This window comes from Mus caroli, chromosome 11 (assembly GCF_900094665.2).
Source record: "Mus caroli chromosome 11, CAROLI_EIJ_v1.1, whole genome shotgun sequence".
NCBI lineage: Eukaryota > Metazoa > Chordata > Mammalia > Rodentia > Muridae > Mus > Mus caroli.
In genome coordinates, this window is record NC_034580.1 from 111,777,894 (window position 1) to 111,803,939 (window position 26,046).

Sequence of the window (26,046 nt, forward strand, 5' to 3'; positions counted from 1 at the left end):
CCTCCCAAATGCTGGGATTAAAGGCGTGCCCCATCACCACCCGGCTTCAACCAGACTGTTGATAGACAACCTTGATAGCAAGGCTGCTAGGTTCCCTGGGGTGGGGAACCACGACACTCAGAAACTGCAAGCATTCAGCCTGTGTACTGTGGATTTCCCCAGGAGGCTTCCCCTCCTCAGTAGCACACAGACTTGGGACTTTGTACACAGGACTAGGCAATCCACCTGAAGCCAAGCCCTAACTGGGAAAGAAAGGCAAGAACCAGAGCTTACCGGACATTAGCTTTGTCTACTCCCATCCCAAAACTGATGGTCGCAACAATTACAGGGACCTTCTCCTCCATCCACTCGTTCTGTACCTGTGTTCTATCAGACGCCTTCAGGCCTGGAAAGGAGGGGAAGGCAGTCAAGGAAAACTCACATCCTCGTGGGTTTAGTGCGTTTATCGTTGGGGCAGTGGGGAGTTATTCTGGGTGTGACAGTGTCCTGGACACTTAACCTATAACCTGGATCTATCACTTCTTATCTACATGACCTTGGTACAGGCACTCGACTAAGGAAGAACTGAGCCAGTTAGGCATGGTGGTACATGTTTCAGCTCAGTACCTGGGAAGCAGAGACAAGAGGGTCTCTGTGTTTAAAGCCAGCCTGGTCTACGTAGTGAGTTCTAGGACAGCCAGAGATACATAATTAGACTTCATTTTAAAAAAATCTTAGCCCATGACTGGAAAAGAATATTTAATAAAAATGAGACCTAAGAACTTATGTCCATATGTCTCAAAAGTCTGTGGTCTAGATTTAATTTTTTTTAAAATGATATTTGGGCCCCCCCCCACACACACACAAAAATCACCTTTGGCTAGAGAGAGGGTTGAATAGTTAAGAGTATGGCTGCTCTTCCAGAAGAACAGGGTTTGATTCACACCACCTGCCACACCACCTCCAGTAGGATCTGTGTGACAAGTTCCACAGACTGAGGCGATCAACCTCAAAGGGGGGGGGGGCTCCTGGAACCGGCTGTGGAACTCTTCACCAGAGAAAAATTATTGAGCCGTAGTTCTCATGACAATCTATCTGTTTTGTTTTCTCTTATTCCCTTTCTTATTTACATGCTCCTAGTAGCCTAGGCCAAAATCTTAAGTGAGAATAATGGGTAAGAAACCATCCCTAGAGATGGGGTCACTAACATGACCTTATCCCCAGGGAAACCAACGCTTTACTTTCTAAATTATTTACAAAACTATGATGATAGATAAAAAACTTTCCCAACAATAAAATTTCATATGGCTACACGTGTGTCATCGGAGGTCAGTTTTGGTATATGGTAAAGAAAGCCTTAATTAGAAAGAATTAAAATAGTTTAAATTTATATATTCACGATTTATTTAAAAATCAGGCACTAGATGTTAAATAATAATTGACCGTGGGGCTGGAAAGTTAGTTCAGTGGTTGAGAGCACTGACTGTTAAAAATTTATCAACCTGCTCCTAGAAATATGCCACTAGCCTTGGACGACAGCCCCCACTGTATACATCCTTTTAGAATTGTTATATTTTGATGATTTACGATGATGTTACCTGTTCTGTTGTGATCCACTGAACACATAGTTTCAGAGTTGTAATGCTTGGATGATTTTTGTGCTTTACTGTGCCAAGTGATTTTTGTTGTTATCTGTGATTGTTTCACTGGATATAGTTTCTAAGAGCTGTAATGTTTGGTTTTTTAATGTGTAAAATCCCCTGCTTGGGAGCTGCAAAATACACTCATACTCAAACTGTCTCTGTGTTTGTTTCTGCTTGTCACTGCCAAATCCTTACCCACCTAGCTTCGAGGACCCTCATTCCAGGGACCCCCATACCCGACTGGGGTGGTCTGTGGCAAGCACCCACATTACAATTCTCAACTATCCGTACTCCAGTACCAAGGGATCCAAGGCCCTCCTCTGGTCTCTGTGAGTACTAAGCATGCAAGTGGTATACAGTGGACCTCTTACCTGCGTGGTAAGCCTTGGCGTTCACGCCCCTGCTGCTGAGCTCAATGGCCAGTTGTTCACAAGCTTCTCTAGTCCTGCAGTAGACAATGCCACAGCCAGAGGACGACTGAGCAGGAAGAGGTGGGAGGGTGTCAGTCAGGAGAAGGGTGGTACAATCAGCCCACTCACTAGAGCACAGCACTCTTCAAAAGCTCCACGCTCTCTCACCAATGTCTCCGTCTTCTCTGAGGCGGGACAGCCAACAGGGCTCATCACTTAAAAAAAAAAAAAAAAAAAAAGCAAGAGCAATCCTGGCATAGTCTGGTGTATGCCTTTAATCCCAGCAATCGGGACAGGGCAGATCTCTGCTTTCAAAGCCAAACCGATCTAAATTAGGGGGTTCCTTAACACCCAAGGCTACATTGTGAAACCTAGTATCCAAAAAAAGGTGAGGGAAGACCAAATCAAAAATCTAAAATCCAGCCTTTCTAATTCCCATCTCCTCTCTGAAAACCCTATGTAGGCCTACTAAACATGCGAGGACTGTTTACCTGCCTATCCTAGGAGCTGGGACCAGAGACTCCCAGCTAAGACAACTAGGAAACAGTAGCTGTGTCTGTGCTGCAGACAGCACTCTAGACTCCACACCCCAGCACCTCACCCCGTTCTCAGCCTTCTGTCCAAGAGCCTTAAGGCAGAAGTCCCTCAGATTGCCATAGACATCGGGAATCAGTTCCTTGAACTGCACATCATAGAAGAGGTTGGCCCGGAAACAGGGTGTCTTGAAAGAGGCGACTGGCTGCTTCAAGTGCAGGGCAGCAAACACATCCTCTTGAACCTGTGGGGTGGCTGTGGCCGTCAGAGCCACGCACGGGGCATGTGCCAAGCGGGAACGTAGGGCACCCAGACGCAAATAGTCAGGACGGAAGTCATGTCCCCACTGGGAAACGCAATGAGCTTCATCCACCACCAAGTAGGAGAGCAGGTTTCGGGACACCAGGGAATTCAGGGTGGGCTGGAAGGAGGCTGAAGCTGCCATCTCTGGGGTAATGTACAAAAGTTTGGTCCGAGGTTTGTCTCGCTCCAGGTCAGACAGCAGCTCCTTCCTCTCCTGTACCGAGAGCTTTGAGTTCAGGGAACTAACTTGTACCTTCAAGGCCAGCAAGTGGTCTACCTGGTCCTGTGGGTAAAGAAGAATATGGAGTGGAGCATCATGAGTCCTCAGGACCAGGCAATCGGCACAGCATCTCAACCACGGACCGTGAAGGACCTCCAGCTACCCTCCAATATGTCTTCTCCTCGCCCAGCAGAAAGGATGGTAAAATGGATGGGAGGCCAGGCTCTGGCATGAGAGGAGCTGGATCTATGGTGGCTCACTTAGCTCCGTTCCTTCTCATTCACCACACGCGCCCTGCTGCCCACCACAGTAACTACCTGACAGGGCTGTGATGAGAATGAAGTGAGACTTTGCTCCTTAAAGGTGAGATGGGAGATACCTTAAAGGTATAGGCTTGTAAGCCTAGCACTTCAGATACAGAAACAAGAGGATCGGGAGTCTGAGGCCAGCCCCACCTATAGACGTTAAGTTTGAGGCCAGTCTGGGCTGTATGGGACCCTGCCTCAAAAGATAAAAAAAGATCAGAATGAAGACGGGCGTGGGAGGTAGCACACACCTTTAAACTCAGGAGGCAGAGGCGAGGTGAATCTCTTGAGTTTGAGGCTAGCCTGGGCTACATAATAACTTCCGGGACAGCCAAAGCTACACAGAGAGATCCTGTGTCGGGAAAAAGCAAAGGAAACAAAGCAGAGTGAGTGGAACAATGGGCGCTCCCACTCCTGGCACAAAGCCTTGGTGTAGTGAGTATCACCGAGTGCTGCTGCTGCTCTCCACCCCTCTGCCTATGTGGTCGGTGGCTCTCAGCCATGTGCCTCTGCTTCCTCAATCCTACCCGCTCAGCTGCAGGCACTGAATACAGGCAGGGCGGCTGCAGGACTGACATGAATAAGTTTTAGTTTCTCTCCACCTCGCTTCTGCTGCACATCCCTGTACTATGCCAAAATGTCCCCATATCGACTCCTCAACTACCCACCCAGGAGAGGGAGTATATGCATGCATAGATATGGCCGAATACTTTTGGGGACCATAACAGAAGGAAGAAACCTCTAAACCAGAAGTGGCAGCATGTCTTTAATCCGGCACGGGGGTGAGGTGGGGAGGTGGGGGAGTGGTGTAGGCAGAGAATCTCTGTGAATTCAAGGCTAACTTACATATGGAACTCAAAGGTCAGCCAGAGCTGCACAATAATACCTGTCTCAAAAAAAGAAAAATAGGGCCAGAGAGATGGCTCAATGATTAAGAGCAGTAACAGCTCTTCCAGAGGTCCTGAGTTCATGAGCAGCTATATGGTGGCTCACAACCATCTATAATGGGATTCGATGCCCTCTTCTGGTGTGTCCGAAGGCAGCTACAGTGTACTTATATAAGTAAAGTAAACAATTCCTTAAAAAGGAAAAGAAAAACAACAAAACCTCAGTAATTCACCCTGACTCAACACAGTGATGTGCACTAGTGGAGAAATCTACATGTGGGGAGTAGAGAAACTCAACATAGTTACCCAGGCAAATCAGACAAGAGGCAAAGGCAAAACAGAGAACTGAAATTTCTTTCATTTCTCTCTCTCTCTCTCTCTCTCTCTCTCTCTCGTGTGTGTGTGCGTGTGTGGGTGGGTGTGTGTGTGTGTGAGAGAGAGAGAGAGAGAGAGAGAGAGAGTTCTCCTTGTATTTATGTCTGTGTATATCACTGAGGCCTGGTGCCTGAGCCTCCACATGGGTGCTAAAAATTGAACCCGCTTGATCCTTTGCAAAAACAAGTGCTCTTAGACCGAGCCAACCCTCTAGCCCCAGACAGTAACGTTTCCAGCTGTAAAATCCCTTCTCTTCAAGCTGGGCCTGGGATTTTATAGCTGGAAATTTTACACACTCAGAATCCCAGCATTCCTGAGGTAAGATAGCAAGAATGGAAATTCAAAGGCAGCCTAGGCTTAAAAAAAAAAAAAAAAAAAAGCCAGTAAGATGGAGCTACAGGTAATGGCATATGAATGAAGTATTTATGAAATAAATTAAAAGTAAAATTGGCAGGGGACAAAGTGAACTAACAGAAGGGAAGGGCAAAAAATGGGGAGGGGGCAGGGAAGGGGTTGGGCCCCAGATGCAATGCATGCTTTCCTGAAAACTGGGAAAGAAAATGGCCAAAGCAAAACACCCCTGTCCCTCATCATCTTTTTGGGGTTTCATGTTCACGCCCTGAAAGACTCACCTGAATTAAGGCAATGAGAGGAGAGACTACAACGGTGATCCCAGTGGCCAACAGGGCAGGGAGCTGATAGCACAGAGACTTCCCTGCCCCTGTGGGCATGCACACAAACACATCCTTGTCACCTGCAAAGACAGCAGAAAACACTTTAACAGATCCTGGCTGCCTCTTGCACTAACACCTCTGAAGAAGCAATTTGTTTTCTTTATTATTATTTATTTATTTTGGTTTTTTGAGACAGGTTTCTCTGTGTAGCCCTGGCTGTCCTGGAACTCAATTTGTAGACTAGGGTGGCTTCAAACTCTGAGATCTGCCTGCCTCTGTCTCCTGAGTGCTGGGATCAAAGGCGTGTGCCACCACGCCTGGCTTTTTTTTTTTTTTTTTTTCCTAAAAGGATTTTCATTACTTAACAGTGGCTGGCTTGGAATTTGCTGTTGACTGAGCTGGCTTTGAACTTGCTTGATCCTCCTGACTCTGCCTTCCAAATGCTGGGATTACAGGTCTGTCTAGCCAAGCCTGGCCTGGATGTTGTAAATCAAATGAGAATGTAGGAAAAGCACCTAGCAGAGCATACATTCACAGGAGTGTCTTGGTATAACGTTTGTTTCCATGTATTCCCTTCCCCACTCTTCCTATGTAAAGGGCCTTGGGAGACCTAGACATTCGGAGAAACTGCTTCTAACAGTGATACTGTGGTGGCTAAAGAAACTCCATTTTGTGCTAGGTACCCATCTGTCTCTGACTCACGTTTCTGGAGTTTCCAGTAACCTTGACTCCCTGACTCTGCTCAGAAATGTGCAGCTGTGACCATCTGCCTGTTATGCTATGACTTAACTGCAGTTTGTGGCTTCTGTAACTTGCTTATGCAGACATTCAAAGACTATTTAGAGGACACCTTGACTATCTTATCTTGGCAGCTTTGGGGGATTTTGCCTTTAAAAGCCTTTCTTCACCCACCTCTGTGAAGCATGTCTCTGATTTGGGTTAGAGACTGTGGCCCTGCCAACAGCTTTACTAAGTTTGGCTAATTACAATCTAAATTGAGTCTGGGAGTCTTTCACCATTGGTCCTTACCAATGCTTAAATAAGGGTAGTAAAAGCAAAACAAACAAAAAGTTCTAAACAGAGCATTCATTGGGTGTTGTGGCGCACGCCTTTAATGCCATTGCTCAGGAGGCAGAGGCAGAAGAATCTCTGAGTTCCAGGCCAGCCTGGTTTATAAAGTGAATTCCAGCACAGCCAAGGCTACAGAGAAAAACTGCATTTCAAAAAAAAACCCAAAAAGCAAGAAAGTATTCGGGGGGGGGGGTGTGTATAGGTAGAGGAAGACAGATCTCTGGAAATTTGAGGCCAGCCTGGTCTACATAGCTAGTTCTGAGCTATCTAAGAAGCCAAAGCTGCATGGTGAGAACCTGTTTTTAAAAAAACAAATCAAAACAAGGCTTGAGTAGTCCTGAGCCTCTAGGCTATGACTGTTTGGATTAGACACATCCAGGGAAGCAGAGTACCGGTTACCCCGGGGTAGATATGCAAGGCTATTTATCATTCAGTCCTCTGTTAATAAGTCTGTCGTTGGTGGCACTGCGGCTCCCATCTGGACAAGCTATCTCCAGCTTATAGTGTTATTAGTCTCTCCCTTTCTACCTGGAACTCAAGCTACTCGCTCTTCCAGGAAAGGATTACCTAGGGCACTGACAAGATTCAGCAGTACTCCCACTTTTGCTACTACTTGCACAGGGACAAGAATGGGAATCTAGGAACAGAAGTCAAAGACAAACTGTTGAGTCTGGCTATGAAAAAAACCAGAAGTGTGAGTGGTTCTGTCCAAAATTTGTAGGTTATGATAGCCCACACCTGTAATACCAGTACTTAGTAATCCAGAGGCAGAAGGACCGGCTCAAATTTGAGGCCAACTTGATGTATATAGAGAATCCCAGGCCGGCCAGGGCTACACAGACCATCAATAAACAAACAGATTCCCAGCAAATACCCACTAGCTTTGGTCACGAAAGAATTCCAAACCAGTGGTTTTCAAAGATTTCCAAAGGGTGAGGAGGTAGGAAGTCAAGAGGGTGTTGTGCTACAGAGCTACTACGGTACCGCCAGCAGTCTGCAAAACAGGTAGCTTGGTATGTTACCTTTCACTACAGCCATGGTCGCACTCTCTTGTAAAGGTGTTTTAAAAGAATCAAACCCAAAGACTTTCTTCAGGGTGCTCCGGACTCGCCGCTCCCGGTCGAAGGGAGTGGAGAAAGGACGGGCGCTCATCTTTGCAAAAAGCAGCAGCTAAAAGGTTAACGCAAAGGTGGGCAAAGGCAATCCCGAAAAAATCCTCTGCTCCACTTTAAAATATAGCCTATGTTTCTCCTGCCGAGTAAGCTGCTATGTTACACTTAAATATCTCATTCTCCAGCAGTAAAAGTGAAGGCTGAATTGCTTCACGCAATACATTCCTGAGGGACTAACATTACTTCTCCCTTTAATGAAAATAAAAACAATGAACTTTCCAGGTCAGGAGGACAGAACTACAAACCGGACCATAACAAAGCCCACAAACGTCTTCAAAGTCGACTAGAGAACTTGGAATCCTTTTTCTAGGGTCCTTGTTCTAGAAGCGAAGCCATAGATACCATTCATCAAGGACGCCGACCCCCCTTCCTCCTCTGAGCCCCCAAGTCAACAGCTCTCGCCCTTCGCCAGACAAATGCTCCCCAAGATGTCAGACCCCAGGCTTTTTTCGGTTGGCTCTGCAGCTTTTGAAAGAACACTACTCCCTAACTCGAACTCAGAAGCCAAACCGCCCGAGAAGTCAGCGAAGTAGAAGCCGCAAGACCTTACTTCCGTCCCGTGCTGATGACGTTTCCAAGAGCTGAGCATGGGGGCGGAGCCATGCCCAGACACGGCCCTTTTGATTGGTTGTCATTCGGGCGCGGAGTCTCCTGGGATCCGGAAGAAGTTGGTTTTCTCGCCCCTAAATCGGCTTATGAGTCATAGGCCTGAGCCACACCGCGCTGTGGGAATAAGATGGCGGGGAAGAAGAATGTTTTGTCGTCTCTTGCAATTTATGCGGAATATTCAGACCCTGAATCTGATGGCGAAACTGGAGTCGACGCTGTAGGCGGTGCGACTGGTGAGACTTGAGCTGGAAGGGGTGGAGTCTGTTATGGTTACCAAATGCTACCTCTCTAGCGGGGCTTGGGGAGAAGATGCTCTTTGTGCTCCAGGTATCGGGTCCTGGAACCCCAAAGCGCAGTGGATGTCCTTGGCCAGACAGAGCGTTAGAACCTCTAGCACAGTGTGAGTGATCTCTCTTTCTGCGATCCTCTGCGCAAGGCGTCATGCTGGCCAGAGGGTGGACCAAGGGGGGCCGCATCAGTCGAGACATCACTGTCACGTTTTTTGATGGGGAAGAGAGGAGTGAAATGTACCTGGAGGATAGTAAAACTTGTGTTTTGTTAAGTTGGTAACTTTTTAGGAATCGTTTCTAAGTCTGCCCTAGAGTTTTTAAAAATGCATCTCTCCTAAGTGCATAATTCTGTAGCTTTTTCTTAGAATATGCTGGACAAGCCTTTTAAGGCGCTAGGGTGATTCTGTTGTTTGGTGAGTTTTCAAAGCCTATCAGTCAGTAATTCTGTTGCCCTCAGACTGCGAAGCACAGAGGGAAGAGATTTCTTGAAGGAAGCAAATTACCTGATATACTAGAGCTTTGGGTCTTCTTATCTGCAAAGTAGGGGCAAAACAATGAGGAAGACAGTCTTGTGCATAGAAGGCGTTTTTGAGGTTGCATATGACACAAGATAGAGATGTGTATGGTATGTCAAAACAGGAGTTTAAAAGACCTGCTGGGCTGGTTCAAAGAGGGGAAGACTTTAACTGCCCTAATAGGCCAACAGCATGTAATAGTTCCCCAACCTTTGGAATTGCTGGGAAGCAAACCCAGGGCCTTACACTGTTAGGAAAGCACCCTATACTTTGTTACTTCCCCAGCCTATACTGAAAATATTAGAACATGAATTTCATGTTTGGTTTTCTTTTCATATACATCTGTACATATGGAGTGGGCCATGCATGTGAGTTCTGCCCATGGTGGACAGAGGGAGGCACCAGCTCTTCTGAAACTGGCATTTGTGAGCTGCCTGATGTGGGTACTGGAAACTGAACTGTCAAACTTACAGAGATCTGCCTGGCCCTGTCTCCAGAGAGCTTGGATTAAAAGCATGGGACACCAAACCCTGTACATTATGCACTCGTATAAGAGTCATCTTCCAATACCCCTGTTCTTGTTTGTTTTGAGACAGGATCTCCCTCTAGTCCTGACTCTCCTGGAACTCAGGCTGATCTAGAACTCAGAGATCCTCCTGCCTCTGCCTCCCAAGTGCTGGGTTCAAAGGTGTGCACCACCATTCCTGGCACAACCCCTGGTCTTTTCTTTTTCTTTCTTTTCTTTTTTTTTTCTTCCTCCCCCCCAACCTCCAGGCTGAGGACAGAACCCAGAGCTCTACCACTGAGCTAAATCCCCAACCCCAACCCCTGGTCTTAAATTGTTCTTCCTAAGTACAAATTCAATCTGGGCCTCGGGCCACTTACTTGAGACTTAGGTTCCCCTTTTTTTTTTTTTTTTTTTTTAAAGATTTATTTATTATATGTAAGTACACTGCAGCTGTCTTCAGACACTCCAGAAGAGGGTGCCAGATCTCGTTGCGGATGGTTGTGAGCCACCATGTGGTTGCTGGGATTTGAACTCTGGACCTTCGGAAGAGCAGTCGGGTGCTCTTACCCACTGAGCCATCTCACCAGCCCCAGGTTCCCCTTTTTATCTTCAGAAATAATCTTGGCCATTCAATTTTCAGAAACATTTTTACATCTCTCCCCTCTCCCTCTCTCTCTCTCTCTCCCCTTCTCCCTCTCTCTCTCCGCCTCTCCCCCTCTCTCTCCTCTTTCAGAGGAGAAAGGTGGTTTGGTATCTGACGCCTATGGAGAAGATGACTTCTCTCGCCCAGGGGGTGATGAGGACGGTTATGAAGAAGAGGAGGACGAGAACAGTAAGCATTCGGTGGGTAAATCTCCCAGACCCAGAGCTGTTGAAACACTATTCCATTCCACGGTCAACTCTGTCCCTTTTCCCTTTTGCTTTGGAATCAGTTGGTACCCGTTGAGGATGTAGCTCATGGGAGAGTGCTTTGCCTAAGCATGTCAAGGACTTGATCCCCAGCACCACAGAAAGAAGAAAAAAGTTGAGTTGGTTGGGTGGTATTAGCTCATTTTGAAAGTTAAGTCGTTTTGTTTTCACGTGGACCACATTGTATTAGCTTTTGAATTGAGCTTTTGGAAGGAGGTCTTTTGGGTTGGGGTTGATTCGAGTGCTTCACTTTGTAACAAGGTAAGGAAGGGCAGTTTGCTGGCTGTCATCCACACTTTGATGCTTTGGTTATGTTCCACTGGGTGTTTTTGTCAGCATCGCCTCCCCTGGTTCTTCCAGAACTTCCTTGGAGTTAAGTAGGTACAGGTGACACAGACAGGAGGACTGTGGCCTTGTTAGAGGAGACGCAGTTCATGGCACACAGCCACCTGAGCTGTATTACTTGGGACTTTAAAGTCTGGAAGGGGAAGGGGCAAGGGAATTCAGGCTGTTGTTTAGCACAAAAAGGCATCTAAAATTGAATTTGGTTCTTGAATCTGGCATAGTAAAAGCAGCATTCACTGAAACACTCACAGCGTGCTTTATTTTATTCTTCATGTTGTTGTGTGGGGTTTTTGGTTATGTGTTTATATGTAAAGGCTAGCACGAGAATGTTCTTTAAACTAGGTTTCGTGGTCCATGTCCTGCAAATGTATAGCATTCAGGTGCTAAAGCAAGAAGATTGAAGATTCAAGAGTATATTCCTGTCTCAAATAAGCAAAAATAAAGACTGGGGATGTAGCTCAGTGGTACAGCGATAGCACTTGCCTAGCATTCGCAGGACCCTGGGTTTGATCCCCAGTACCACATAAAAACAACAGCAAATAAAACATTTCACGGAATGTATTTTGTATTCTCTTTTGAGAATTCTTCATGCCTTTATCCCACCCATCAGTGATAATTCAGAGTTGAGTAAAATTGCTAAGAAAACTTGTGGAAACTGGAGTGTGTGTGTGTGTGTGTGTGTGTGTGTGTGTGTGTGTTGTGTTGTGTATGTGTAGTAGGGGTCAAGCCAGAGAGTTGTTCCCCAGCATCAACTACAGCTTTTAGTCATAGTGGTTCACAGCCTGTAACCCCAGCATGAAATGAGGGTTACAAGTTCAAGGTCATCCTTAGCTAAAAGGAAGGAAGCTTTGTTACGTTTTTTTTTTTTCCCCCGTGCGTGTGTGTGTGTGTGTGTGTTTGCATATGTGTTCTTAAAATACTAACCCACATCTACTTTCTGTCATATTCAAACTATATGATATTTTAGTTTTGTTTTTAAACCTCTCCTGAAACCCCAGTGCAGATACTGGGGACTATTTGAGCATTCTGCCAAGCTCCATCTTTGACTGTGTAGTTGGTTTCATTTTGAGAGAGCTCTGTAGGTGGCATTGCATTGCAAGCTTTTGCTTCCCTGGCACGGTCCAGGGCACTTGTCTAAGAACCATCGAGGCATAGTTTGTTTGTGTTAACATCTGGAGGGCCGTGTTGTGTTTGGGATAAAGTCTAGTAAGTGGTTCACATCTGCTTCTTAGCTTTTGCCCTTATGGAGTTGTGGGCTTACATTGGAGAGTTCGGTGCTCTCATGGTTTTGACTCAGTCAGATCTCCTTTGGGTAAAGGAAAAGGCTGAGAAGAGTGGATCAGTGACAGTAATGTGAGCATCCCAAAAGGCTGTCCCTCGCCCTTTAGTTCCCCCCTCTCCCGGTCCCTTGGTCTGGTGATTTGATGCCCACCTTTCTGTCATTGCTTCTGACTTTAGGTGCCACCTAACTGTTGAGCAGTGTGGTGGCTGTGGGTATAAATGCAGAAGTGGTGAGAGGATTCATAGCCTTGGCTTTAGTGACTGCAGATCGTGTTGCATCTTCCCTCTCGTCATACAGTTTCCTTCAGGAATTTTCACCGATGTAGATGATGGCACCCTATTTTGAGCTGCAATCCCCCACCCCCTCCAGAACGTCTCCTTTTCCTTTCTCTTTCTCTAGTTCTGGGTTGTGTGGTAGGGAAGGGTTCCTGGTGGGGTGACTGCAGCTAGGAAAACAGTCTGTTTACTCCAACCGCTGGTTATGTGTGTAAGACAACCCAGGCCCACTCCTTTTAAGTTTAATCCTCTAAATTCTTTGTCTTGTAGGAAGATGACGATTCAGAGACTGAAAAACCTGAGGCTGATGACCCAAAGGTATTTGGTGTTGGCTGTGGCGGGTGGCTGGATTCAATCAAGGCTTTTAACATTCTGACTCAGGTGAAACGTGGGGTCAGGATCTGTCCCACAGGCACACAGAATGGACATTTTCTGGGACCATTTAATGAAGACCCTTAAGGCCACTAGGAATTCCTGAGGCTTGAGATAAAAGCCACAAGAGGCCAGTCTGGGCCCTATAACCCATACACGCTTAAGTCCAGCCCCGCTTTCCCAGGTATGTGCCAGTCACGCACGCACATGGTCTTTTTTGAAGCAGCCTTCTTTCTCATAGGTCTTTCCAGAAGCAGCCGAGAGTAATTAGCAGTGGCTCTTGTTGCAGTCCTAATGCTCCTGTGGTAATGGAGGCCCAGTGCTTGGAAAGGTACCTTTCTCAGAATCGTGCTTTATACTGCAAACATCTCCCTTGGAGGAGTAGATACAACATCTCACAGTTGCAAGCTGCTCTGAAATAAGCCAAAACCTTCAAGGTTGCATAAGTGAAACTTAGGAGACTTAAGCCTGGTAGTAATATAAAACAGGAGTCTCATGATCTACGGGTGATTGGGTTTCCAGGACACCCCACCTTCATGCCCTGTACATATGCAAATCCAGAGCTTCTCACAGTCTTTATTTAAAATGGTATATTTACATATGACTTATACATATATAACACAGGTTAATTTTAATTCCCCCTGCTACTTCCAGATTATCTCAAATTATTGTTACACTGTATTGTTCAGAAAACGATAAAAAAAAAATCTCAACACAGATGCAATTTAAAAAAATTAAGCCCATAGCTGTTTTAGTTCGTAGATGTGAACTATGAAAGGGGGCAGTGTATCTGCTGAATATATAGCATGAGCTATATATCAGATCAGATGAGCTATCCATCCTCAGATATGGCCGTGCAGCCATTGGTATAAACTCAGAAAGGCTGCAGAAGACTCGGAATGTGTTTTACCGAGGATGCAGGAGTAGACAGTGTGGAGCCCAGAAACCAGGTGCAGACGACTTTCTGTGCAGAGTAAAAAACCCAGGCTAAGAACTGGCCTGGCAGGAGAGCATGGGGCAGGCTTAGGCTTAAAACTAAAGGCCACCTAGAGAAGTTGGCATGCACTTGGCTGTCACCCCTTCATCAGTGCTGTGATCCCAGCAGCAAAAGCTTTTTTTTTAAGTCATTTTTTATTAGATATTTTCTTTATTTACATTTCAAATGTTATCCCCTTTCCCCTCTGAAAACCCCCTATCCCTTCTCCCCTCCCCCTGCTCACCAACCCACCCACTCCCACTTCCTGGCCCTGGCAGCCCCCATACTGGGGCATAGAACCTTCACAGGACCAAGGCCCTCTCCTCCCATTGATGACCGACTAGGCCACCCTCTGCTACGTATGCAGCTAGAGCCAACAGCAAATTCTTGAGGAAAGATACATCCTTGTGAGACAGGGAGCCCTATGGAACACAACTGCTCTCTGGAAGAGCAGATAATAAAGAACAGGACACACACACACACACACACACACACGGGTGTCCACTGATGCCAGAAGAGGCGTCACTCTCTGGAACTAGAGGTAGAGTTGGTTGTGAGCTGTCAGGTGTGCGCTAGGAGTCGGGGTCTTCTGCGAGAACAGCAAGTGCTTTTAACCTCTGAGCCGTCTCCCCAGCTCTGCTGGATTTATATGAGAGGATTTTGTTGTTCTAAACTTTTGATTTGAATAATCCTAAGAGGACAGACATACTGCTAGAAGCAGGTCTTGTAGTTTATCTTCTGTTAAGCTAATGAGTTGCGTCATGGCTGTCTACCCACTAGGTGGCACTCTCTGCTTTTAAGGATCTAATTTTAACTGGTTATGTGGGGGTTCTCAAAACATTTGGTTTCATGACACAACTTAGAAATGCAGATCCCAAGGAGCTTCTGTTCATTGTATATATTGATATTAGAATTTAAACCGAGATGCAGACTCTTTGACTTCAGCTTAGGGCAGGATGTAGACTGAGAGCCTTAGAGCTCCAGGCTCAATGAAAGACCTTATCTCAGACAATCAGGTGGAAAGCAATGTAGGAGGATCCCAGACTCCTATCTCTAACTTCCATGTACACACGTGCAGGCAACTACGTGAACACTCGGAAACTCAATTGGTAGTTTGCTAAAACAGTTGCTCTGTTCTACTGTGTGTGTGTGTGTGTGTGTGTGTGTGTGTGTCCTACAAGACAGGCTCTATGTGTAGCCCTGGCTGTTCTGGAACTCATCTGTACAGCAGATCTGTCTGCCTCTGCTGGGATTGAAGGTGTGCACCACTACTCCCAGCTGTTTTCTTTTTGAGAGAGTCTCACAGGCTGAAGCCCAGGCTGGCCTGCAATGCCCAGTATTCCAGGCTCCTCTCAGATTCTCCGTAATCCTCCTGCCTTAGCCTCCCAAGCGCAAGCCACAGTGCCCAACCTCTGGTGTGTCTCTCAACACTTCAGTAGACCTTTTACCATGGATGATTTCACAACACCAGACCAGAGCCTCGGTTTCTCTTCTCTGGGAAATGAGCATCATAATGAAATCTGCCTCTTTCGTTTGATGAGGGTTAAAGTAGTGCTGGGTGCCTGCGATTGGTAGCATCAGGTGCCTCTGCTTACTTCCCAGGCTGGTCAGTCGATGTCGTTGACTATAGAATAGCGAGGCCTGTGCTTGGAGCCTCGGTGTGGTGAGAGGAGCAGGCATGAAGGTGAGGGCACTAAAGAAACAGGGCAGGAGGGCTCGGAGAGGGCGGGCAGGCAGGCATGTTGTGGTGTGTGAAAGCTGGGAGGGAAGGCAGTGACAGCCAGATGCAGACCCGAAACAGCACAGAGCTAAATGGAAGAGGTTTGCTGTCATACAATGGAGACTTTTCTGTCATCTCTAGCCAAAATGGTTTGAGTTATTCATAAGGTAGTATCTCACTGTTTTGTAGAAGATTTTTAGATGCGTGTAAAGCCAGCATGGTCTACACAGAAAGTTCCAGGCCAGCGGGGCCTACACAGTGAAACCCTGTCTCAAAAATTAAAAATAAAAATAAAAAGGATTTGTCATTAACGTTCCAGTTTATGGGTTGTGTTGAGGTTGGACAAATCCCCATAGAGTTTGAGACTCCCCGGGAGGAGAGGTTATGGGAAAAGGGCAAACTTGAGAATTCTCCTGCTGTTGTTAGCAAGCTAACATAGTGCACACACCTTTAATCTCAGTGCTCGGGAGACAGAGGCAGGTGGACCTTAATGAGCTTAAGCCAGCCTGCTCTATGGAGCAAGTTTCAAGGTTTCATTGTGAGAGCTTGTCTCCAAAAAATCAAAGTAAAAGAAACAAAAGAGGCCCACTCCTTTAATCCAAGAACTCTGGGAGGCAGAGGCAGGTGAGGGAAGTCCTGGTCTATAGAAGTCTATAGAGTTCCAGGACAGCCAGGGCCACACAGAGAAACCCTCTCTTGAAAAAAACAAAAAAACCAAGAAGGTACCAAGACTAGAAATGGCATTTTTCATTGTCTTGCTACTTTGTTTATGTTTGAAACCTTTGTTATGATTGTGTGTGTGTGTAGCTGTGGAGGCAGGGGCATGTGTGTGTGTGTGTAGCTGTGGCGGCAGGGGCGTGTGTATGTGTGCGTGTGCACATGCAGAGGCCACAGAACAGCTCTGGAACCACTTCTCTCCTCTGCATATGTCCTGGGGTTGAGTGCAGGTCCTGGTCTGGAACAGCAAGTGTGTCTGCCCACGACCCATCTCCTTGCTCCTGTTACTTTGTTCTGTGAGACAGGGTCTCACTGTAGCACAGGCTGGCCTCAGTCTGCCCACCCTCCTGCCTCAGCCTTTGGAGCACTGGGACCTAATTTTGCCACTCTGACACCTGGAGTAGCTCCTGGGTGCAGTCTCCTGCATTGAATGAGACGCTAACTCCAGATCCACCTGTATGGAAGCGTTTAGTCTTCGTCAGTCTGAGATAGAAAGGCCCGAGTTACAAATCAGAGAAGGGGAGGCAACTTGGTATGCCAGGAGAAGCTAAACACCTGCATGCTTCTAACCCATGCTTGCTTTCTCTTGGTGTCTGGTCTCACCTCAGTAAGCAGTCTGGCCTTATGTGCTGTGATCACTCCACAGAAGGGGGTGCTGCTGTCCTAGAAACCGTCAAACTAACTTTGGCAGTCCTCTGACAGCACCGCACTCAGGGGCACCCAGTGGCTCCAGTGTGCCTCTGTCCATTTGCCCTTGGTACATGAGCTCCACGCATGCCGCTGTCCTCTGTCCACACTTTGCCTCCATAGCTCTGGAACGTTCTTCCTTGTTTATTTTTCTTCCACTCCTGTGGTTCCTGTGGATAGAGGTGTCTCCATTTGCTGTCCCTGGCAGACCTTCCATTGAAAACAGGCAGGGACGGATGACCTGGAACAAGAAAGGGCAAGCAGCCTGTTGCCAGCTGTCAGGGAGGGCCTGAGCTTGTAAGCTCCCTGGGGTCTTTGGTCCAGGCTCTGTGGTAGGGAAAGAATCCCAGCCTTTCTAGGTTGAGTAGGGGAAATTGTTGTGGCATTTTTGAAAGAGGTGTGTATGATCCCAGTTAAATCAAAGAAAACATTCTTAAAATCCTTAGAGCCCAAGCTGGGTGTGGTGGCTAATTCAGAAGGATAGGGCAGGAGGGTCACAAATTTGAGGCCAAACTGGCCTAAACAGTGAAACCCTGCCTTAGAAAAGATTTGGCAAAGCCGGGTGGTGGTGGTGCACGCCTTTAATCCCAGCACTTGGGAGGCAGAAGCGGATGGATTTCTGGGTTCAAGGCCAGCCTGGTCTACAAAGTGAGTTCCAGGACAGCCAGGTCTATACAGAGAAACCCTGTCCTAAAAAAAAAAAAAAAAAGAAAGAAAGAAAGAAAGAAAGAGAAGAGAAGGAAGAGATTTGGCAGGACATGATGACACACACCTTTAATTCCAGCAGAGGCTAGTAGATCTGTGAGTTCCAGGCCAGTGGGGGCTCCACAGTCAGACCCTGTCATAAGATTTAAAATGATGAGATTGAAGGGGGAGTTGGTAACTAAAGAAAGGTTTCCTCCATCTGTAGGGCCCAGGCACCCCCACCACCTCACCCAGCTCAGCAGACTGTGATGGCCACTTTGCAGGGTCTTTTGAGGGGAGGGAGGGAGGGAGGGAGGGAGGGAGCTAGGGAGCTCCCCGGGTGAAGTGAAGCATTCGGGGCTATCCAGCCTTCAGTGTAGCTGTGTGTGTGTATGTGTGTGCGCGCGTGTGTGAGAGACACACACACACACACACACACGGTGAAGACACCCACCTCATAGAACTCAGTACTTTTGTTCACATAGCTCCTAGACAAAGAAGTGCTTCACGGTTCTCTGTCTTAAAGAGTTAGCTGCAAACAATAAGCACTGCACTTCTCACAGTTCACCTGCTGCTTGGAAAAGCAGATGGTGTGTGAGGCACCGTGTTGAGGCCTCCTGAGAGAGCTTGCAGCCGCTTGCAGCCTGTTTGTTTATGTTAGGATGCTGGGTGCTTTGTTGCATGGGTTGAAACTGCAGTGGTAGATGGTCTTGGAATTGGGCTGAGGGAGATGGAAGTCCCCTGTGCCCTCAGGAGCCCAGCTCAGCCATGCCAGTGGCTCTCGGCCTCTGTTCTGAAGTGGTCTGGGGCTCATGGTTGCTGAATGTTGAGACTGTGTGTGGATGGACGTATCAGGCAGTCCCAAGTTATTACTAATAGGCAATGATACTTCAAATTGTATTTTTAATTGTAATTGTGTGTGTGGTGGTGGTGTGCTCATGAGCACAGGACCCCTGGAGGCTGGAAGGCAGCACTGGGTGCCCTAGAGCCGGTTTCCTGCGGTTGTGAGCTGCCTGACTTGGTTGCTAGAAATCAAACTCTGATCCTCTGCGAGAGTAGTGTGGATTCTTAACCGTGGGGCCATCTCTCCTGCCCGTACTGTTGCTCTCTTGAAGTATCTGAATCAAATGGCCTTGTAAGTGAAAGGTGTGTAAAGAGCTTATTTCCCAGGAGTTCATTGTTAACTAAACCTTGGGAAGAACTCACCGCCAGCAGTCATATGGGGACCGCGCCACAGGTGAAGTCTGTTCTCTGTCAGCCACCCAGATGGAGTCTGCTGTGGTCTGCTGTGGCCTGTGCAGGTCTACAGAGCTACAGGTCTACCTGGCTTACTACACCAGTCAGGGCTCTGCAGTCTAACAGGGTGACTGGAGGAAGCTGTGACCGTGCTCCATTCGCCCCCATTGGCCACTTGTGTCCTTTGTTGCTTTGCTCTTAGAAAACCCTGAAAAGTAAGACTTAGACCTTAAGTATGTCAAGGCTGTAATCCCATAACTTACTTAACTCAGAAGGCTGAGGCAGAAGCGATCCTTCATGGCTATGACTAAGAGGCCAGCTTGAACTATATGATAAAATACAGTTTACCTGGTCTACAGAGTGAGGCACTATCTCAAACAAAGAAACAAACAACCTTAAATTTAAAAATTACAAACAAAAACCAGTTTTTAAGATAAACAAGGCAGTAAACATATGTATGTATGTATGCAAATATTTCTAAATAAGAAATGATTTCAAAAGAAAGCTGGCCACCATGGATCACACTGGAGTAATCACAGTGCTTCCGCAGGAGGTCAGCCTGGGCTACAGTGTGAGACTCTGCCTTCAAGAAAAGAAAGGCAAGGATGGAGAGATGGCTCAGTGGCCAAGAGCACTTGCTGCTCTCCCAAGATCCAGGTTTAGTCAACAGGACCCTTGTGGCAGTTCGCAACTGCCTGTACGTAATTCCAGTTCTGGGGGATCTGATGCGCGTTTGGGCTCCTGCACAAACTTGGTTCATATACATACAGGCAAAATTAAAACTGGGAAGGATTCTAGCAGTGGTTCCCACAAGCAGCACCCTCCCCACTGTTCCCTGCATGGTTTTCTTGGGCTGAGTCCCGAGGCAGGGAGCTGCACAAGCCAGAGTGGACTGCATTGCTACAGTTGTCCTTGAGAGACATGCTGCCCGAGTGGGGTCTGGGGGCCCCTCTGTGTTCCTCACACACATCAGGAGCATCACCTTTGTGGCTCCGCCTTCTTGAAGCCCACAGAGTTGTTCACCCTCAAACTGAGGAGAGCTTAGGTAGGGCTTGGGGTGAGCTTTTCTCTGTGAGTCCTCAGGAAGTCTCTAGACTCAGGCAAGGGCTGCCGCGCCATCCCCTGTTGATGAAGCCTTCAGGACCAGCCCTTCCGCTCGAGTCCACTCACACTGGACTCACTGGTGCCTTCCTCTCCTGGCTTTAACGCCCTGCCCGCCACAGAACCTCCTTGACTGCCCTTGGTCCAGGTATACTGAGCTGAGGCTCTAGAAGCCCCACCCTCTCCTCTGTGGTTCCGCAGCTAGGAAGAAGCAGCTGCATGCCCGTCTGCCCCCCATCAGCCATGCAAGCCCCAACACACCTCCTGCCTTTCAGGGCCAGATGCCGTAGATTGCTAACTGAGGTGTGGCTGGGCCCCTCCTTTCCCAGCTGGGATTCATCTTTCTGAAATGATATGATATGATGTAGAAAATTGCCTGTCCTGGGGATCCAGCACTCTGCTGCCATTCTCCTGTCTTATCTCTGCTCCTTAGAGTGTGGCTAGCTGTGTGATTTCTGAGTTTTGAAAAGATTTTGCTTTTTTTTTTCTCTCTGAGACAAGGCCTATGTAGTCCTGGCTATCCTGGAGTTTGCCTTGTAGACCAGGCTAGCCTCAAACTCGCAAAGACCCTCCTGCCTCTGCCTCCCAAGTATTGGGATTAAAGGTGTACCCACAGCAAGCTTGTATTCCTAACCTTCGAATTGGGGAACCTTTTTCCTAGTCATACCAGAAGATAGCAGGCTTCTTTCTGGTCCCCGAGGTAGTAAATCCCCTTCCTGCCAATACGTATGTGTAACAGTTTGCATGGTCGCCATCATTCTGGGCTCTCGGGTGGGCTTGTGGGCTGGTGGTGCTTTGTGACTCATGGCCCTGGCATGGTGGCTGTCATTCTCTTCTCTGTCTTTTTTGTAGCTCCAGTCTCCCTGAGGCCCCAGAGCTACCAGTAAAGCCTAGAAACCCTGTTCTTACAGGTAGCCTTGAAGGAGAGAAGTGTGGTGCAGCCCCACCCCCAAGGCCTTGATGTCAGGTAACCTGTGCACCAAGACAGACACCACCTGCGCTGCTCCAGGGGTCAGGCAGAGAAAGCCACAAATTCCAAGAAACAAAATCCTCATACACTGTCAAATATGGCTGATACTTGGAATAGTCAGGAATCAAACCCCTCCCTCCCTCCCTCCCCATTGGAGATGGCTCTTGGCCAGACGTTCACATTCACATGAATGCCTGGCTGGCTTCAGCAGGTTTTATGTGGGTAAAACATACACTGCCGCTCTGAGCCTGAGCCATTCAGCTTTGTTTTAATCAGGTTTTCAGGAGAGAAAGAAGCCATTTCCTTCCCCTTCCCTGCCTTTTCTATTGGCAGACTCCTATTTAACCCTTCCTGTAGGAGTCACCTCTGGCTCTGGTTGGTGAGCCGAGCCTTCCTGTCTGAGCTTCTGGAGTCAAGGCAACTGCAGTACGTCCATTGTGGCCCCACCAACTTCCGCCCATTTTCCAGCTAAGTGCAGTGTTTCCATCCCTGGCTGGGCCGTGTGCCTGAGCAAGGGCCCCGGCCTGGCCCACAGGACACAACTGAAGGAAATGTACTGCTCATGGTATTTCTCCAGAGTGCTCCTGCGTGGGAGCCGGCTACAGATCACGGTGGTAATGTTCACACAGTGCTGACTTTTGTGGTGTCACTAAGTCACAGAGCTGCCCTCCACAGGTCCCATACATGCCTCTCAGGGAGCCTTTGCGGGTGGGTGGGGAGAGGATTGAGACAAGACCTCCTGCAGCTCAGGTTGGCTTTGAACTTCTGATCCTCTTGCTTCTGCCTCCCAAGTGCAGTGAATACAGGTGTGTTGTGTGCCGCCACACATAGCCCTGTTTGGTGGCTGTTCTCAGGCTTTCAGGAGGGCTCCCGGGGTGACACCACAGTGAAGCAGCAGTGTGGCCTGGTGGTTCAGAACACTTTGCTGGGCTATTGTGAGAACTAAATGAGATCATTAGTTGAAGGGCTTACCATAAAACCTAAAATGGTTCCTCACTATCAATTTTTTTTTTTTTTAATTTTAGCCTGGCTGCTTGGCCTGTTGTCTGTGACATAGTAAATCTTCAGTGAATTATTTATGGAATAAGTAAGTGAGCTAGCTGTCCAGTAACTGTCTTTTGCTACTTACGACTTTGTTCTTTATCTGTGTAGCTTTGCCTTGAGGCAGGGTTTTGCTAGTTACCCAGACTGGCCTTACTCCTGCGCTAAAGTGACTAGCCTATTAGTGTAGGTAGGACTTCTGGCAAGTGCCAGCACACCCAGCTTCACCTCGTCCTGCTCCCCACCCCCGGCTTTGTCTCAGGATTTAAAAGCATTAGGTTGAATCCTGAGAGAAGCTGCAGGACATGATACGGTGGTACAGGCCTAGATTTCTAGCACTCCAGAGACTGAGGCGGGAAGGTCCATAAGTTCAGAAGTTCTGGGCTAAAAAGGCAAGACCCTGTCTTAGACAGGCAGAAAAGCTGTAGAGCAAGAAGTGACCTTTAGTGCCCCTCCCTGCCTTCTCCCAGTCTCACATCAATCAGCCGTTCTTTCTTAGACCCCTTTCTAGCTACCTTCTGCCTCTTTCTCAGGGAGCCCAGACATCGGAACTAGCTATTGCTAAACACGTTTGGCACCTGGGTTCTCTATTACATAGCAGCTGAAGGTAGCCAGTAAACACTGAAGAACAGTGGCAGGCGACGGCTGTGTGCAGCACCTGTGGTGGCCACGAATGTTGAGAGCACACACGGTGGTGTGGAAGATCCTCCCCTGTCAGGAAGGTAAAAGTGCAAGGACATTTCTCAGGCCGAGGTCTGAGCTTTGCGTACGGTGTGCTTTCTAGGTTCGGGGTAGCAGAGAGCAGGCCTGTGGACGGGGGACGGGAGCCTTCAGTAGGGGCTGGGCTGCTGTGACGATTCATTCGGGAGGGAGATAATGGATTGTTTGCTGTGCTTTGCTTTGCTTTGCTTTGGTCAACCTAGACAAGCCTTGAACTCAGCAACCCAACTGTCTCTGCGTCTTCAGTGCTGGGATTACAGGTGTGAGCTTTCCATTATTTTAGTCAAGTCTGCTCATTAAATAAAATGGCCTTAGGACTTTATGACTTCAGGGGCTTGCTTGGGGCTACTTCTCCAGTCCTCCCTGCTGCCAGGTTCGGGTGTCCAGCCGGGAGTGGTCAGCTTTGCTAATTACCCTGCCCCTTGCATGCTGCCCTGTGCCCTGTTCAGAATGCCTTCTCTGTACTTAACGCTCCCAGTGCTGGGAAGAAAACATGACATGTGGACTGGCAGAATCCACGTGCCTGAGGCTACATATGCCGTTACTCAGGGTTCCCCGAAGGGCTGATGGAGGCTGGCTGTATATACACTGCCATTCAGTCAGCCAGAACCTGCTGCTACCCAGTGCATAGATCCTCTCGGCTCACACGGCAGTCTCTCCAGCTCTTCCTTCCTCTGCCTGTCGGCTCCGTCTATGGCCGAGCCTCTGTATTCATTGAGTAGGAGCCGCTTCCTGGGGGCAGCAAGGCTTCTTCCACTGACCTGCAAGTGGGGCTCGAATTATTGGAACCGTCCCAACACAGTTTCACAGCACTATCCTCTACCTCTGCGGCCACCTTGGGAGGTTAAGACGATAGCTTTAGATGAAGGCTGAGGACGGGAAGGGACAGGACAGACAGAAGAGAGGTCCTCGATTCAGAACTGGCATTTCAGTCTCTCCTTCCCTCTCCTCCATCTTCCTTTTTGGCCTATTTGAGACAGGGTCTCACTATGTCTCTGTAGTCCTGGCTGGATTAAACCTCACAGAGACCCGCTCACTTCTGCCTCCCAAGTGCTGGGTTTAAAGACATGCGCCAGCACACTTGGCTTCCTCGTTCTCCTTTTTAAGACTGGACTGGGTCTTACTAATTACACTGGCCTGCCTGCCTCAAATTCTTGGGTGTGTACGACCACACTAGACTCTTAGTAGGGTTAGTCTGACCTACAATTTGAACTCCATCTGCCTCAGCCTCTGGAGTGCTGAGATCCCATGACCGTGCCACCGTGCCTGTGCCACCATGCCCACACATACATGTTCAGCGTGTGAACCTAGTCATTCTCTCCTCCCTTCCTCCTCTAGCTTCGTTTGCCAAGCAGTGGGGTTCCTGTGTGTGTGTTCACTGAACTCAGACTAGGTGGAGAGGCTGAGCCCAGAGCTGCTACAGGGTGCCTTTCACCTTAGAGGGGAGAGCCCGAGGCTGGGGGCTTTGTCTCCACCATGGGTTCTAGGTCCCCTGCTAAGACAGACATCTGTCGGGGAAATGGGTCTCGCAGTTGAGTTAACTTTGACTAATTGAAAGCTATTAATTAGTTCAGACAGGAATCCTTTGGGCGTTTGGAAACCCTGCTTTAGGGAAGGAAAGAACAGAGGGGTCCTATTTTCACCTGTGTCCTTGTGCCCCCCCCCTTTCTGGCCCTTTTAGGGCTGGTGATTTCCTCTCCTAGAGTGGGCTTGAAGCTGTTTCCTTAGGCTGTTTGCTGTTGTAAGGTGTCAGTTTCTGTCTCCTGGGCTGTCTGTGCAGCACTTCCTCACCTATGTTCCCGAGCTGTGGCCAGCTTCACCGGAGGTCATGGGTGCTGGGTTCAGACTCCTACAGAACTCAGCATCTGAGGGGCTGGAGGGAGGCTTCTCTATGGATCTTGGCTTGTGTGTGACACCCATCCCTCCCCGGTGGCTGGGGCTCTGTAGGGTCATTGCACTCTGCTACAGGAGTCTCTACTTGAGTCGTATTAAACTTGCCTCGAGGATAATTGGTGGCACAGAGTTGTAACTTTGGAGCAAGAGGTGGGAGTGGAGTGTTTGACTGCTTGCCTTCTCAGAGCTGGGGATCAACCTCCGGAGTGTGCAGGCGCTCTGCCACTGAGCCCCTTTCCTGCTTAGCTTCCCTCCCCATGCTGGCTGCTCCTCTCTCCATTGAAGAACCGCTGATACGGCTCCGAGCTCCTCACTGGACAGAAGGCTGAGCTTAGAAAGGCTACGAAGCCACAGACCATAGGGCCAGGAAAAGCGAGACTGTGTTCCTCCTGTGGTTCTCATCTCTAACAGCATTGTAGTTTTCTCCCCCAGAGACAGGGCAGAACTACCCACTAGGCAACCCAGCCCCAATGTACACAGCAGGCTCCATCCCCTCATCCTACCACACCTGCCCTGTTGTCCCCTTCCAACTCCAAGGTCATAAGAGCTGTTTTTTTTTTAAAAAAAAAAAAAAGCCCCTGGGACACTCCTGCCTTCTTAAGGCATCCCTAAAATAATATTTTTTTTTCCTTTAAAGAAATGTGATCCACTTCCTGTTGCTGTGGGTAGACACTGTACTAGAATTCTAGGGACTCTCTAGCCTGTTCTCCAGCTCTCTGGAGAATGATGGGCCCTGCAGACTTCATAGGCCGGGCCCTCATATGGGTCTGTGTGTGTGCGGATGAAGGCAGGACCTCCAGCTGACGGTTCCCTACAGTCGACACCCGGGAAGCTGTCTCCTAGTGGAAAAACACAAGGGAATTTTACAGTCCCACGCTGGCCACTGAAATGTTCCTTAGCGTTGAATTCTTCCATTGCTGCTACAAAGGAGTTGTTGTTGGTCCCTGAGACACAGGCACTGTCTGAACCACAGTTGATTTATGACTCCAACCTGAACTTGATGTGGCAATCCTCCAGGACCACCTCCCAGCCCTCCTCTTTGCCCACCTGATTAGCAGGAGGTGGATGGTGAGGAGGGACAGACAGGTTGCTAAGCAGCCTGACTTCTACATTGTGCCCTTGCAATTTGAATGAATAGCTGCAGTGTTCAGAAAAGAGGGGATTTTGGGTCTGTCTCAGAATCAGGAGGGACTTTTTGGGGAAGGGGTCTGGTCTTGGCACGGGGCCATGCCTGCCTTGGGAGGGAGTTTGGACTCTCCACACCCCTTGCCTACCTTCCTTGGTGCCAGGGGCCCATCTCTGTGGCTGTTCTCATGCGGAGATCCTGGTGCGGGACTGTTGTCTTGTCGCCTCCCTCCCCAAGCAAAGGAAGGCAACCAGACCTGACACCTTCGTGAACTTCTCTGCCATTTAGACATTATTTCCTCATGGCACTAAACATCCCTGATCTTATTGAGTTCAAGGACATTTGGGTCAACAGAGGCGAGGGTGCAACCTTAAGCCTATAATTTAGCTGTCAGCCTCTTGACCTTGGTTTGGTTAGGAGAAGCAGTGAAGTCAGACATTTGTATTCAGTGTAAAAAAAAAAAAAAAAGTGTTTCTCTGGACCAAATATAAAACCAG

At 48.2% G+C, this 26,046-nt stretch overlaps 2 protein-coding genes across 4 annotated transcripts in view; one reads left to right on the forward strand and one right to left on the reverse strand.

The window, feature by feature from the left end:
* Positions 1-8,126, reverse strand: part of Recql5 (RecQ like helicase 5) — a 40,410-nt gene extending 32,284 nt beyond the window's left edge. Inside the window, exons 1-6 of one of the 2 annotated variants that reach the window (XM_029483267.1) lie at positions 7,916-8,035; positions 7,424-7,571; positions 5,289-5,410; positions 2,634-3,152; positions 1,994-2,099; positions 274-385 (exon numbers count right to left, since the gene is read on the reverse strand). In XM_029483267.1, coding sequence (XP_029339127.1) covers positions 274-385; positions 1,994-2,099; positions 2,634-3,152; positions 5,289-5,410; positions 7,424-7,571; positions 7,916-7,918 — 1,010 coding nt within the window. In that variant the 5' untranslated portion in view covers positions 7,919-8,035. Of the gene's footprint in view, positions 1-273; positions 386-1,993; positions 2,100-2,633; positions 3,153-5,288; positions 5,411-7,423 lie in introns of both variants that reach the window. The other variant, XM_021175418.1, reaches the window with a different exon arrangement.
* The window catches only part of Sap30bp (SAP30 binding protein), a 32,075-nt gene continuing 14,095 nt past the window's right edge, over positions 8,067-26,046 (forward strand). Inside the window, exons 1-3 of one of the 2 annotated variants that reach the window (XM_021175419.2) lie at positions 8,255-8,415; positions 10,229-10,338; positions 12,577-12,624. In XM_021175419.2, coding sequence (XP_021031078.1) covers positions 8,310-8,415; positions 10,229-10,338; positions 12,577-12,624 — 264 coding nt within the window. In that variant the 5' untranslated portion in view covers positions 8,255-8,309. Of the gene's footprint in view, positions 8,416-10,228; positions 10,339-12,576; positions 12,625-26,046 lie in introns of both variants that reach the window. The other variant, XM_029483268.1, reaches the window with a different exon arrangement.